The 16,187-nt window shown below is 37.0% G+C and overlaps 1 protein-coding gene across 1 annotated transcript in view; it reads left to right on the top strand.

Annotated features, from left to right (window-relative positions):
• The first annotated feature begins 2,465 nt into the window (after nucleotides 1-2,465).
• The window catches only part of C4BPA (complement component 4 binding protein alpha), an 85,222-nt gene continuing 71,500 nt past the window's right edge, over nucleotides 2,466-16,187 (top strand). The window contains exons 1-4 of the mRNA XM_081026192.1: nucleotides 2,466-2,644; nucleotides 11,887-12,153; nucleotides 13,615-13,800; nucleotides 14,661-14,760. Of these exons, the coding sequence (XP_080882318.1) occupies nucleotides 11,991-12,153; nucleotides 13,615-13,800; nucleotides 14,661-14,760 (449 nt within the window). The 5' untranslated portion in view covers nucleotides 2,466-2,644; nucleotides 11,887-11,990. The remainder of the gene's footprint in view (nucleotides 2,645-11,886; nucleotides 12,154-13,614; nucleotides 13,801-14,660; nucleotides 14,761-16,187) is intronic.

Consider the following 16,187-nt stretch of genomic DNA (forward strand, 5'->3'; position numbering starts at 1 on the left):
GAAATGACAGGTGTTTATTCTCTTAAACTTTTGTAGTGTTTTAAATTGAGTGTTGAATAATAATTTTTTCAAACGGTGCTAGGAAGAGGCAAGAAAGATGGGGCATGTTTAGGGAATTGCACATAGCCCGAATTGCCCTAGATAAAGCATAGGACGTGACGAGACAAAAAGCTAGCAAGATACTTTCCAGTGAATTTATAGAGGGCGTCAAAGGGTATGTTAAAACCATTTAAAGTTTATTTGGTAGGTAGTGAGTAGAGATGGAAGAGTTTCAAACAAGGAATTGATGAGGCCAGAACATAGAATATTTCTCTTAGAACAGTAGGTATATAGGTGGATGTAGGAAAAAAACAACGGAGACAGAGAATCCATTGAAAGGGCTACTGAAATAGTCCACATGAGAGACAATGATGAGCTGAAGTGGCTTGATGGCAGTAGAAATAGAAAAGAAACCGCAGACATGAAAGACATTGCAAAATCCAATAAAAGCAACTTGTCAACTACTTGACAAGTTGGAAAATGAGGGAGAAGAAAGGTTTAAAGGCAAGTCTGAAATTTCATTCCTGGGAGCCTAGATTAATGTGGGGGTCAGAAGATGAAGCTTCTGGACAGGAAATGAGAAGTTCCCTTTTGGTTGTGCTGAGTATAAAGTGCTTGTAAGATGTCCAATGGCCGACAACAACAAAAAAAGTAAGTCTGCATTTAGGAGAGTAATCAGAGATAGAGATGTACTTATGGAGCAGTTCTCTTATAGGGAATAGTTAAGCCATGAGAGCAGGTAAAATAATTAAATATGTGGAAGAAAAAATTTTTAAAGAAGAACCTGGTATATATTTAGGTACGAAAAGAACGAAGAGGAGGTAACAAAACTACGAAAGAGCAATTAGTAAGATTGGGGAATCAGGAAAGCTTAGGATAATGGAAGACAACAGAGAAGAGTTTCAGAAAGGAGATGATCAGCAGTGTTCGAGGCTGCTAAGAAATCACAGGAAATGACTTAAAGAACTTTTGGATTTGGAGACAAGGGCATGCCTCAAAGAGATCTATCAATAAGTGTTGGAAGAAGCCAGATTGGAAGACCACAAAAAGGAGGGGTGTGGAGTGATTAATGAGAAAGAATAGGCAGGAAACATAGGAGCCTCTTGAGAAGGTCAACATTTCACAACAGAAGAAAAATGAAATTTGAGGTTTCATCAAGGTTGAGGGTACATTTCAGGATAAAAGGCATTGAAAATAAGGAAAAGAACAAACAATTCTCTTCTGACACAAGAGTGATGGTAGAGAAAACTTGAGGCGGAGAGAAGCTAATGTAGAATGATTTTTTTAGTAAAGTAAGGGGCAAAGTCATCTGCTGAGAGTAAGACAATTTGGTGACTTGGAGAGAAAAATTTGGAACAGTCACCATGGAAAGTAAATGACTCCAATAGATTGGGAAATGGTATTTTGAAGACCCAGCTGTAAGATGGTATTTCCTCTAACTCAGCTCTCAAAAATTTGCACAATCTGGAATCCTTCTTTATGCTCAGTCTTGTCAAAACAGCAAATCTGTCTTACCTTTGTGACTTGGCCTATGTTCTTTTTACCTCCAATTTCTCACTTTCATCTAATAATTTCCACTTTTCATTCAAAGCCAAGCCCAAATGTCATATCTCTGTCAAAACTTCTGCTGTGGTTCAACTCCTTCTTTTCTGAAATCTTTGAGACTTTTGGTGTTTATTGCAGAAAAATTGAAGTTGTCAGGAAGAACTTGCTTTTTAATAGCAATTCCTGAGCACACAACCTGAATCCTGAGGATTAGTAGCTTAATTGATAATGTCAGTGTTTGGGATCCTTTCTAGATCTATGTGATAACAAACATGGGTGGCCCTTCATCGCATTCTTCTGAGCAGCACTCCGTGATAGACTAACTTCTGAAGGTCATCTTATGCCTGGCATTTAGTAGTAGGGGTGGTGGTAGTAGTTAACACTTATTGAGTACTAATGTTGTTCCAGGCAACTTGGCACATAGCAGGAACTCAGTTAATATGTTAAACTCCCCACCTTTTGTATTTTCTTGGGATGGGATGGAGATCAGCACAAGGCCGGGACATCCATAGTTCTCTGAGCCCCCAGGAAAGCTAGACGGACTAATGGAAAATAGATCACCTTTGTGAACCTAGTTTGAACCCTGAGGTATCCAAAGTTTCCAGGTTAGCTGGATTGCATCTTGTACAACCTTATTGTATTTATGAAAAGAAAAAAAAATTCTGGCATCAAATTCATATTATTTTGTTCACTTAGGGGAAATGGTTGGCAGAGGAGAAAAATAAATGATTGCAACATGTTATCAAGAATGAGGACTGGTGAAGAGGAAGGAGATTAGGTAAATAGTGGTGCTGTATTTCTGCAGTTAATCATTCACTGAGCCAGTAGAGAGTCTCTGCCCACTCATTTCCATTTAGCTGTCCCTGATCAGCCAACCACATGGCTGCAATTCCGGGATTTTTTGGTGGAGCAATTACTAGCCAACTTTAGGGATTTCTGGTAAACCCTTTTCTGGGAAGGAACCAGGACTATTAGAGATCAAGGCAGTTTTCTTTCCTGAAAAACTACCCAAGGAACTGTGATAAAGTCTTCTACTTCTTTCTTCATCAGCTACCTGCAGGTCAGTGGATTACTTGGGGGACCTTTGGGGAAAGGCTTGTGGTTTGGCCCTTTGAGGAGACAAGACCAGAAGGATAAGACACAAACAAAACTTGGGGGTGTTTCAACAGAAATCTTTTCAGGAGTACTGCATTTTCAGGGCATAGCATGACTTGAAGAGTACTTTTAACCCCTCTGATCCTCAGTTTTTTAAAATTATAAATGGGGAAATAATGATGCACCCTAATAAAATAAACTGAAACAGGAAAAAGTAAGAAGTTGCTCTTGTTATTGTATATAAAAGTTGAGTGTGTTGGTTCTTCTTCTTTTTTTAATCATCTCTCAATGTAAGGCAGGAGGTAAGCCAAACTTCCCAAAGGGATTCAAAGGACACCTGGTTTTCACAGTCTACATTCTGAAAATTGATGCAATTTCCCTTGGAGATTTTATTAACCTCTCCACACCTTCTTCACCATCGATAGTAAAGACCTTTAGAGTTGATAATGAGGACATAAGTCAGTCTCTAATTAGTTTCTGAAGCTAGAAGTCTTAGTCGTCTTCATCTCCTTTCTCTCCCTCACTTTTCAAACCTGACGATATTGATTGCCATTTCTTTTATTTTTTTATTTTTTATTTTATTTTTTTTATTGGGGAAGGGGAACAGGACTCCATTGGGGAACAGTGTGCACCCCCAGGCCCTCCTTCCAAGTCAAGTTGTTGTCCTTTCAGTCTTAGTTGTGGAGGGTGCTGTTCAGCTCCAGGTCCAGTTGCTGTTTCTAGTTGCAGGGGGCACAGCCCACCATCCCTTGGCAACCTTGTGGTTGAGAGGACGCGCTCCAACCAACTGAGCCATCCGGGAGGCAGCTCAGCTCAAGGAGCCGTGTTCAATCTTAGTTGCAGGGAGCGCTGCCCACCATCCTTTGCGGGACTCGAGGAATCGAACCGGCAGCCTTGTGGTTGAGAGCCCACTGGCCCATGTGGGAATTGAACTGGCAGCCTTCGGACTTAGGAGCTCCAACAGCCTGAGCCACCGGGCCAGCCCCACCATTTCTTTTTTAAATTCTCTTCTTGGTTGAGCAAGACATAGTACTATTCTGGTTCTCATTTCAATTCTTTAGCCACTTTTCTTTTTGTTGACACCTGTGTTGTCCCTAAATATAGCAGTACAAAGAGAATGAAAAGTATAGTATCTGGAAGAAGAAGAACCATCTAAGAAGGTTGGTATCAAGTGTAGAGATACATTTGGATATGAGTCCAGAAGGAAGGAGCTGATAGATAAAGAAATTCTAGGAAGGGAGAGGAAAGTGTGGTAGCCAGTTTTTTCTGGAGTCTGAAAGTGATGTGATTGAGAGTGCAGGTGGCAAGGAGCCACTCCACCTGAGACTGGAAAAAATGTCATTCTTTACAAAGGCATCTGAAGTTTAAAAGGGAAAGTTTAGATAAAATAAATACATTACCTCAAGAAGTAATCTCTAATGGAAGAAGAAATTTTGGCCTGAGGATTTCCCCGGTTCCTCTCAAATTGATCAGTGCTGACAGTATTATTTGTAAGAGACCCACCATGTAGACTATGGCTCTTGAGTTGGTTTTATTTCTGCAGGAATTTAAAAGGTGATGATGTCATTGAAATATGAGAGCATTTGCTAGGAAAGTCTTAGCTTTTCAGTGGGCAGTTACAGAATTCTAGAGTTTGTAGGGAATAGAAAGATGGTCTAAGTTTAATGTCATCATTTTAGTGATGAAAACCTGAGGTCCACGGAGCTGATGTAGCTGCTTCAAGATTAGAGAATTTGAAGATGGGATTGCTGGGACTCAAACTCTGGTCTTCTCAACTCAGAAGTGCTATCCTCCATCTTCGTACTCTGTGGTCTGCTGAGTTCTGTGCAGTTTCTGCTGAGAAACCACAAGGAGTACGATGGTGAAACACAATGTTGTCCCTGGCCCAGTGAGCCACCATACATCCTGAGCACTAGTAAGGGAAGTCAAATCAATGTATTATTTCTTTAAAATTTACAGAGCACTTTACACGCATTATTTCACTTGGTCCTCAGTAAGGCAGTTAGTTATTCTTAAGAAGGCAAAACTAAATTGAATTTCATTTATTGGATTACTGTTATATGCCAGTTTCGATTGCAGGTTAGGACTAGAAAGTTGGATAAACGCCTTCTTTGTCTTCAAGGGACCTACAATCTATCTCAGGAGACAAAAGTGAATAGAAAGTTATGATACAATGTGGTGTTACAATTATTGTATCAGAGAAGTGCTAGGGTAGCACAGAAGAGATTGATACTTCTTGGTGGTGTAGCTCGGTTCTTCACCAAGGAGGTGACAGTTGATCTGGAGGTTGGAGGTAAGAGCATTCATGCACATGACACATTCTACACAAATAGTTGCAGGTGTTTAAAACAATTCCAGGATATGTTTTGGGAAAGGAAAGCACCTTCATGAAGTTGAAGCACAGTGTTTTAAATGAGCAGAAACAGAGGGAAAGGTATGGACACATACGGAATTAGGAACCCTGGAGTTTTTTAGTAAATTGCTTTTTAGCGTTATAACCACATCAGTGTGGAAGCTGGCTTACAAATGTTTGGAGACTTTTGCTATGGTCTAGGCTGGGGTGCAGGAGAGAGTGACAGATTCTAATGCTGTCATGGCCAAAGTGATTGGACTCCATGACTCTGAATAAGGAAATGGGCCAAGAGAAAGGAGACTAGGATGATTTAGGTTTCTAGCCTGGGAGGCTGAGTGGAGATTATTACTTTAGCTGAAACAGAAAGTGCAGAGGTCAAGCAGTGTTGAAAGGAAGATAGTGCATTTAGTTTGGAGTCTGTTGAATTAAAAGATCCCTGGGAAATAAAAATGATGCAGTTGAAAATACTAATCTAAACCGTGGAAATTATAACTTAAATTTTTTTAAAAAAAGGTTTTTTGCTTAAATAAGAAATCTAGCAAGTGGTTGCCAGGGCTGGAGGTGAGAGAGAAATAGGGAGAACTTGATAAGAGGGTACAAACTTTTAGTTATAAGATGAAGAAGGTCTGAGTATCTAATGTAAAACATGGTGACTACAGTTGGTAACACTGTGTTGTATAATTAAACTTCGCTATGAGAGTAGAACTTGAATGTTCTTGCCGGCAAAAAAGACAAATATGTGTGGTGATGGATATGCTAATTAACTAGATGGTGGGGGAGAATCCTTTTATAACGTGTACATACCAGGTCACCACGATGTACACTTGAAATAACTTTCAGTTTATACCTCAATAAAGCTGAAATTAAACAAAAAAATTCAACAGAGTCAAAAGTTTTCGCTTACTTCCAGGACTGTAAGTGAATAAGAAAGTGTAATAATTTATTTCTGGATTTGCAAAGAAAACTCATAGATATTCACACCAGGGAAAAACAGAAATTTTAATTTAAGTATTATCCCAAGCAAAAAACAATTTGCTGAAATAACTAGTCAGAATTACAGACTTTTCCAGGGTTAAAGGTTATGTTCAAGAAGGAAAGCTATAATCTGTAAAGTCCAGGAACAACTCCTTTGTTAGAAATAACATTTGCAAGGTCAGTTTTATGATGTCAATATCTGCTTTTCGCAGCTGCAGAGGAAGAGAAAGTATTTCCTCCTTATTTTGCTGAGATTTCTTTCACCGACTTTTAAAAGTTCCACAATTTTCAGACTGAGCACTGGAATTCCTCTAGTTAGCAATAAGATTAAAGGAGGAAGGCCTGAATGGCTCAACATTTATATATGGGAAGTAACAGAGCAGAGTAAGATTTTTATTAACAATTGAGTTTATGGAGCACGTAAGATTTTGTACCTACAGCAGACAGTTGGGTCCAGAGATCTGTGGGTAATTCATGGATGATGGCCAAAGTTGTGGGGTAGATGAGCTCGTCCCATGAAGACAGCTAAGGGTGAGGAAAGAAGAAGCCCAGGACAGCCCTGCCGGCCTCACTCTGTGGGCACCAGAGTCACTGCTCTGGGTGTGGCACTGCCAGTGGGCTTTCCTCTGTACCAGAGTTTAAAGTATCTTGGTGATTCAGCCATCATTACAATTTTACATCATTATTATAATGATGTTTTGACTCTAAGAGTTCTGGTCCTGTCAGAGTCACATTGCAACTCTCTTCCCTAACAGTTTTTTTTTTTTTTGGAATATTTACTATGTGCTGTTCATGCAGCAAGCCCAGGACAATTCTGGAGCAATTCTGGAACATGCATAGTTATTATTCTTATTTTATAAAAAAGAAAATTGAAGCTTAGAGGAGCTTAGAGTGCTGAGTATCTTGCCCAGGGGCACATAGTTCTCATGTGGTGGAAGTGGGATTGAACCCTCCAGGGTCCATACCCCAGGGCCTGGCCATATATTGTTGTCCTGTGTCTGGTCTTGGTGTGAGGCTGAGTGATATAAATCCCTTCCCACAGTGTAGGGTTTGTACATGAGGCTGCCTTTTACCTCCTGTCATAAGCTACGGAAGGAGGTGCACTAGTTTTTGTTTATTCCTTACCTCTTTACTGTCCTCTGCTGATTGGCTGATTATATGATGACTTCAGGTTATGGATGGAAGAGCCTAGAGTGACATCGCTAGGGTCCGTTCTCATTAAGATACAGGTGTGTCTTGCTCTAAAATCAGTTAAAATCTGACCTCGACAAAACAAACAAACACTGTAAGAATAGATATGGACGTGAACAGTATTCTTTTTCTTTAAACCATATTTTGTCCCTAGGTGCTTTTGAATTTAAATTCAACCAATATTTATTGAGTACTATAACTGTGTGCGAGGCACAATGCTAGGTACTGTGGGGAGCAGAGATGAATAAGAACCCACACTCTGACTTCAAGACAGACTTCAGTTGTCTATAAGCCAAGTCAGAATCAGAATGATAAATACTAAGTTGTAATTGGAATATGGAAACTGGCCTGGAGGACAAGTGGGGACATTGGAGAATGAGAATGAGTAAGAATCAAAGAGGAATGGGTGAGGGGGCAGAGGATCTGGCAGGGTAGGAGGGGTGAAAGTGTTTGGAACTGTTGGAGATGTAGATTGTCCTGGCCAACTGAGGCACCGGGCTCAGACCAAACTACTGAAAAGTTACTCACCAGAGACCAATTGAATGAATGCCAATTCACTGAAGTCAATTTGCTGAATTTATCAGATTATCATTTTACTTAACATTGTTTTAAGAAGTATTTATTGAATATATTCAATAATTGTAAATATATTCTTTTTGTACATAGCTAAATATGTTCTTTGCTGAACATATGTTCAGCAGAACATATGAACATAGGTTCATAGCTGAATATGTTCTTTGTACCAGCATTTTAATTATTTTTGTTCAATTTCCTGAAGGTAAGGATTTAATCTTATGGGTATATTTTTATGAATATACTTATATTTTCCTGAGTATAGTCAATGTATGTATTTTTCTTGTGAATATACAGTAATAACAATTGCAACAATTCATAAGAGAAATTTTCACTTTGTACTCTTCTCCTCTTGATTTTTTATAGTGAAATTCTATTTTGCCAATATTTTGGTATTTTAAAATCTCTTTAATTTCACGACAATCCAATAAACATGCCAAATCTACTGACTTATCAAAAATTAAAGACACTTATTTCTACAGTTTTTAAATAGTTCATAGCAGTTTTTTATTGAAATTTATCATATTTTATAAACTTCACAGATGATTTAGTGGACTGGTTTATATTCTGTGGAATTTGCCTTAGCCTTAACTGTCTCCAGTCTCATCAGATTGCTAGAGCAGGAAGGTAGAGACTTGCAATTGGGAGGAATGTACTGGGAAAATAGAGAGAAAAACACAAAAGAAAGGGGGTAGGTGAAGGCCCAAAATGTGAGTCCTGGATCCTCCCAACCTTTTAGGAACACCTCAATTCATTCAGAACAAATTCTGTAAACACAATTTTAGTAAGAAAATACATTTGACAAATTGTTCATTAGGTTGAATTTATTTTTTGGCAGAATTGTCTTAGTGGCCATGTACAGAGTTCATGGGATAGGATGTGCATGGGTGAACGCCCCCACAACTGACAGCTGGTGAAGGAATGGTTTTATTAGAATTGAATTTTATAACAATAAGATTCTATGAGTCATTATTCAGTGAAGAAGTTAGGCCCCTCCACATAGTGTGAAGGGCCACTATAAACTTTCCCCCCTATAATGTGGGACAGAAACATTGTTGAGGGAAATATTGAGGTGATTCCCTTTATCTAAATGGATATGTGCTTAGCATGAATTACGAACACATAGGGAGTGTAGAATCATCTGGATCTAATGGAGGTATCAGAATAAACAATGAAATTCAACATTCCATTGGTAGTGAACTTTGTATTTTCCTTTGAGGACAAGGACTATTTCTAATGTAAATTTTTTTTTCCATTTTGACCATTTTAATAATAATGAGAACATTAAAATGACATTCTGAATTTATGCTGCACTTGTCTGTGAAGTGCTCTAAGCACTATCGAGACAGTGTCTCATCAATTCTCACCACAAAGTGGCGAAATGTTGGTAGCAGGTAATATGTGTAATTATATATATATATATATTTTTTTTTTTTTGCATTTTCTTTCTTTTTTTTTATTAGTTTCAGGTGTACAAGACAAGGTAATACTTAGACGTTCATCATTTATATCCCTCACACTGTGACGCCCCCTCCCCCCATCCATTATCCCTCCGACCTCACACTGAGCCATCACATTATATATATAAAATTATAGTTGGCATTCATTAATGTTTAGCTTCTGGTGTACAATGCCATAATCAGGCATCCACATTATCTCTGAGGTGGTCTCCCAAATAGGACGCATGTCCATCTGATACCCAACAAAATCTTTACAACATTATTGAATAAGTTCCCCAAATTAATTTTCAGAAAACCCTGAGGCCATCTTGTGGTTACCAGCTGCTTCCTAATCCCTTCACCTTTCCCCTTATCCCCAACCCCCCCCCCCCCCCCCGCCGCCCCCACCCATCTAACAACTCTCGGTTTTTTCTTTGTGTCCTCAAAACTGTCTCTGATTAGTTCGTTCACATATTCTTTTCTTTAGATTCCGCATATAAGTGAGATCATATGGTACTTGTCTTTCTCTTTCTGACTTATTTCACTTAACATAATGTTCTCTAGATCCATCCATGTTGCTGCAAATGATAAGATTTCTTTCTTCTCTATGGCTGCGTAATACTCCATTGTATAAATATACCACAGTTTCTTAATCCAGTCATCTACCGATGGGCATTTCGGTTGTTTCCATATCTTGGCTATTGTGTAAAGTGCTGCAATAAACATAGGAGTGCATACAGATTTTTGAATTGGAGTTTTGGATTTCTCCGGGTAGATGCCTAGGAGTGGAATTACTGGATCATAGGGTAGTTCCATTTTCAGATTCCTGAGATACCTCCATACTGTTTTCCATAGTGGCTGTACCAATCTGCAATCCCACCAACAGTGCACTAGCGTTCCCTTTTCTCCACATCCGCGCCAGCACTTGTTGTTTGTTGATTTATTGATAATAGCCATTTTGACTGGAGTGAGGTGGTATCTCATTGTGGTTTTTATTTGCATTTCTCTGATGGTTAGTGAGGTTGAGCATTTATTGTTATATTGTTTTTTCCAAAGGAAACGGGTGTGGTGGTGAAAATTAACTTTCATGACTTTGCTTTAACAAATCTTTAGTCTAATTAAATAATGGGAGTACATTTATCTCATATGTTTTTCTTTTTATATATGTATATATCTATATATATAGATCTCTCCCTCACCATACACACACACACACACACACACACACACACACAAACACACATGTTGCCAAAAAATAGTATACACATTTTAAGAAAGGAAAACACTGTATTTAATAGTAATACTCAATATCTACAAATAACAAAAGATGAATACAAGCCATATTTGACTTCTGAAACATTGCTTGAGCAACGTTGACCAAAGTGTCCACGTGTATATGTTTTTTTGGCACCCCTGGTATATATGTATACCATGTATACACATTTAAAGAGATGTTAGCTATGCTCAAGCAGTAGTTCGCTGTAATCAGAAGTGTCTGGACGCTGATGGTAACCACTTTGAGCACCTCTTGTAATTGCAGAAGTCAAATGTGACTTGTATTCATCTTTTGTTATTGGTATATATTGTGTATTACAATTTTAATACAGTTTTCTTTTCTTAAAATGTGTATACATTTTTTTTGACATCATGTATATTGTATTTCCCCGAAAATAAGACTGGATCTCATATTAATTTTTGACCCAAAAGATGCATTAGGGCATCTTTTCAGGGGATGTCTTATTTTTTCATGTACAACAATCTACATTTATTCAAACACAGTCATGTCATCTTCTTCTGGAACATCTTCATAACGTACTAAATGCATCCATCTGGCTGACAATCTTAATTGGGGGCGTATTTTTGGGGTAGGTCTTATTTTCGGGGAAACACGAATCGGGGAACATATATATCTTTCTTCAATTTCATAGAAATTGTATATATATGTGTGTGTGTGTGTGTGTGTATATATATACATATATATATATAATGTATATTCTTTCAAAACTGTAAATTGCTTGATAGTTTATTGCCTCAGCTGACAGTTGTCATGAGGAGCTCCCAGAATGATGCAGCTCTTTTTGCCCATCGAATTATTTTCTTGTGTTTTTGTTTTCTTTTGTTTTGCTTTACATTTGTTCCCTCTTCTCTATCTCCTCTACCATTTCCTTGGTCAGATCATCTCTGTGGCTCACCTGGTCAATTGCAATAGTCTTTTTAATCAACCTCCCTGTTCCTTCCCTCTGTTCACTTCAATCTCTCATGTACACATCTGCCATAGTGATCTTCTTAAATCACAATAATCTGTCACTCTTTAACAAACTAAAACCAAAATCCAAAACAAAAAACAATGGCTCTTTATTCCCCAAATAGTAGGGTCCATACATTCCTAAACATGGCCCTTATATCCTGTTCAGACACACCTGTAAGCTGCACCCTTCTTAACAACCATCTCCCCCTTTTAGACACTTTATTTTTCCGCACAGTATTATCTACTGTTCTCCCAATTTACCCTGCATCCATTCTCTAACTTTTACAGCATACCTAACACAGATACAGCCACCTCTCATCTCTCCACTTGGAATTCATCCCTTTTCTGAGTAGAGTGCTCCCACAGAGGCTAACACTCACTCTCTTTGTATTGTAACAATTGTGCTCATGTCTTTTCTTCCACTCTAGGCTGTAATTTCCTTGAAGACATAGATCCCACGGCATTAATCCTGGTGCTTTACCACAAGTGGGAATTCAATGACTTTATTAAATTGAGTTCTTTCAGCAGAAAAATGTTGGAGAAGCATCGAGTCATGTACACTCCAAGAGCTCCAAATGGGTCCCTTGATAGAAAGGGGAAAATGACAGCCTGGCCCCTCTCCAGCTTGTGGAGAGTCTCTGATCCAATACTGTTCCAAGTGATCTTGGTTGCTGCTCTGTTGGCCACTGTTCTTGGTGAGTAACAGGAAGACAAGTTAAGATAGGCAACAAGCATTCAAGATCACCCACTTGTTCACTTTTAAGACTAACAAAGAAATAATTAAACTCTTAGCAGAAATTCAGCTTCAGTAACAAAGGATTTATTTGACCAAGAATTAGGAATTTATTTGAAATTGCATTTAAGGGGATTTGGAATTTAGGGGGAATTTGCTTTACCCATTAAAGAGGCAGTTTTCTAGACACTTCCCCTTAGATTTCTTCGCCAGGAATTTTCCAACTTGTTTCTCAAGTATGACTTGAAACTAATCTGTATTATCTATGATATCAGCCTGACTGAACAATTTTCAATGCCAGTGGGTTTATCCAGAATGGAGAGAGGCAGTGTATACAACTACTGGGGCTCCTAAAAGGGAAATCGGTTCTGTATTTAATTCTTTTTTTTAAAAAATTAAAGTTTATTGGAGTGACAATTGTTAGTAAAGTTACATGTTTCAGGTGTACAATTCAGTAATATATCATCTATATATCACATTGTGTGTTCACCACCATATATATATATATTTTAATTTATTTATTAGGATGACAATTGTTAATGAAATTACATAATTTCAGGTGTAAAATTCTGTATTTGATCCCTTTTATTCTTACAAGGAAAGCAGGATTAAGATTTTTATGTTTCCAACAAAGGAACAAGACAAACAAATGAAGAAACAAAAACTCATAGACGAAGGCAATGGTTTAATGGTTACCAGGGGGTAAGAGGGGAGGAAGGTGGTAGATGAGGGTAAAGGGGATCAAATATATGGTGATGGAAGAAGAACTGACTCTGGGTGGTGAATACACAATGGAATTTATAGATGATGTAATACAGAATTGTACACCTGAAATCTATGCAATTTTACTAACAACTGTCACCCCAATAAACTTCAATTAAAAAAAGATTTTTACATTTAAAGGGCTTCATGCTTCTTCCTTCATATCATTCAAAATCCAAAACATGTAAAAAACCCCACAAATTAAAAATGTTGTTTTTATTCATATCCCAGCCACCCAGTTTCCCTTTCCTGAGGCAATCAGTGTTACCTAAAGTTATTATTAGTGAAATATAATACTGTTTTAGTTGAGGGAAATTGTAGACTTCTGGCTTTGCACAGATGCATCTAGTCAGCAGATATGGGAAATCTGATAGGCTGATGAACTCGTGTCTGCCATCCTTCTAAAATAAATTATCTCCTATATAATGGATAAAGCATGAAAGCTTTCATTATCATTATCGTTGTCATTATCATTTATCAACAAACATGTATTACTGATCACTCACTGGAATCATTGAACAATGGAAATAATAGGAGTTATTATTTTTCTGGATTAGAAGAGAAAAGAATTGTTCTTGCTCTAAAATCACACTACTGAAAATATTAAGATGCTGAGTCCTAAGTTATAACTTTTGGTGCACTTTGTCATTTTGGTGTCCAGGTGACTGTGGTCCACCACCCAATTTACACTATGCTTCTCCAGTAAATGAGTTGAATGAGACAAGCTTTAAAACTGGAACTGTTCTGAAATACCACTGCCGTCCTGGCTACAGTAGGAGCAGTTCAAAAAATCAGGTTCTCACCTGTAGGGAAGGAGGCACATGGAGCTATATTGTCTTCTGTGTCAGTAAGTATGAGCGTTTTTATTTTTCTTATTTGTACTTTTCCCCTTTTTGCAAATTCAGGAACTAAATTTTCTGAATGCAAATGAGAATCTTTGACCACTAAGAAACCACCCAGTTTGTCAGTGACTGATTTCAATGTATGCATTTGTACCACTTTTTGGAAAATATAAACAAGCAAACAAACAAATACATAAATAAAAAAGGAAAATTAGAAGCTACCCAGTTGCTTTGAAGAATAAGCCTGTTCTTTGCCACATAATTCAGTAAACACTCCTTTCAGAAGTTAACTACAAATTCAATTTTAATATATTGAAAACCAGATTCACTTTTTATAAAATTATAAAAAGCTATATGGCTAGAAAGTAGAAATGCAGTTTTCAGAGAAATCTCACCCAAACTATTTGCTGTGTTTGGAAGATGGTGCGATTCTCCCTCAGTTGAGAATATGTTCTGTGACATTTTCCAATAGGAAGGATGTACAAGATACACTTTTTTTTTTCTTGTTTCTTTTGTGGCCCAGGACATGCATTTTTGAGTGGCCTAAGTGCAAAGCGCATGCCGCAGACATAGAATGGATCATAACTTCCTGGTTAGTGTGTTAAATCCTGAATCACAGATTTTGTTACCATAGTGATTTAACTGACCATGTTACCAATATTTTTCTCTATTGGTAAAATATACCAGAAAAAATGAGATCACTTTTTGGATTCATTTATCCTCCAAAATAAAACTTCAGTGAGTCAGGATCAGAAATAAGTTTGAATCTGCACCTCTGGTCTTTCTGGAAGCAGAGGTCAAATTTTCTAATGCCATATCTGTGAGTACTTGAAATCACTAATCATCGTTTTAAATTTTCTCTCAGAGAAACAATGCAGCAACCCAGGAGAATTACATAATGGGCAAGTGATTGTTAACACAGATTACTCTTTTGGATCACATATAGAATTCAGCTGTGTAGAAGGGTAAGTGTGTGGCAATCTAGAAACAATACAGTTGTTAAAAATTAATTTTTAAAAATAGCTAATGTGTTTATATATTTCAAAAGTAAAAATGATGTAAACTGGTATACACTGAAAATCCTTGTTTCCACTCTATCACCATTCATCTCGTTCTTTCCTACCCTTAAACTTAGATCTGCTTTTTTTGGTTTCTTATGCATCTTTTTAGTGTTTACGTTTACAAATATAAGCTAAGAAATTAGTATATATTTTTATTTTGCACCTTTCCAATAACAAATGCAATTTTGAATCTTGCTTTATTTTTTTACTTATCAAAATACACAAGAGATATTTCCATGTATGTGCATAGGGAGATTCCTCGTTAATTTGATTTTACAACTGTATACAATTTTATTGTGAGACATTATGGATTAACAGTCATTTTGATGGATCCATGGATAGTTCCAATCTCTTTTTTTTTTTGATTACTAAAGTTTATCGGGGTGACAATTATTAGTAAAGTTTTGCTTTTCTGAACAGTACTCTCATAGATTACCTTGTACATATGCCATTTTTGTACATACGTAGTTATATCTGCAGGGCAAATTCCCAGAATGGGATTTCTGGGTCAAAGAATATATATATTTGGAAATCTGAAAGATAGTGCAAATTGCTCTGCCTAGGGGTTAGATGGTTTTGCAGAGTATGTTAATGTCTGTCTCTCCATAAGCTTTCTAAATAAGTGTGTTGTCAAACTTTTGAATATTTGTCAAATTTTTGAAATTTTTGAAATTTAAAATCTCATTGTATGTTTCTGTTTTTATGAGTGAAGTTGAGCAATTTTTGTATGTTTAAGAGATATTTGTATTTATTTGTGAACTATTTGGTATATACTTTGTCTATTTTTTTCTCTTGACTTGAACTTTTTATTCTTAATTCCTAGGAGATATACATACATACACACACATGAACCTATGTATTAGGATTTAGACCTTGTTTCTGATATGAGCCACAGCTTTTTCCCAAAGTAAATTATTTTCCTTTTAACCTGGCTATTGGTATGTTTTTTCTTCTCAAGGAGAATTTGTTTTTATGTTGTCAGATTTGTCAATCTTGCTTTTAAAATGGCTTCTGGGTTTTAGGTCTTAATTTAAAAGGCCTTTCCCAATACAAGATTTTAAACTATTTGCCTAGATTTGTTCTACAACTGTTACATTTTATTTAAAAGTCCATCTTCAATCTAATGGTTGAGAGTGCTTTTTGAATTATTTAATATAATGGATTTTCTTTTAATGCCATTGTTTTGCCTATATATTCAAACACACATTTCACAGTCATCTACTTATTGAGGCTTTATATGATTTAATATCCAATATGGATCTTTTGCTCTTCTTGTTTGAGAATTTTCCTGAAAATACTTATTTGTGTTTTTTTCTATATAAACTTTAGAG

This window comes from Rhinolophus hipposideros (genome assembly GCF_964194185.1).
Source record: "Rhinolophus hipposideros genome assembly, chromosome: 19".
Classification (NCBI taxonomy): domain Eukaryota; kingdom Metazoa; phylum Chordata; class Mammalia; order Chiroptera; family Rhinolophidae; genus Rhinolophus; species Rhinolophus hipposideros.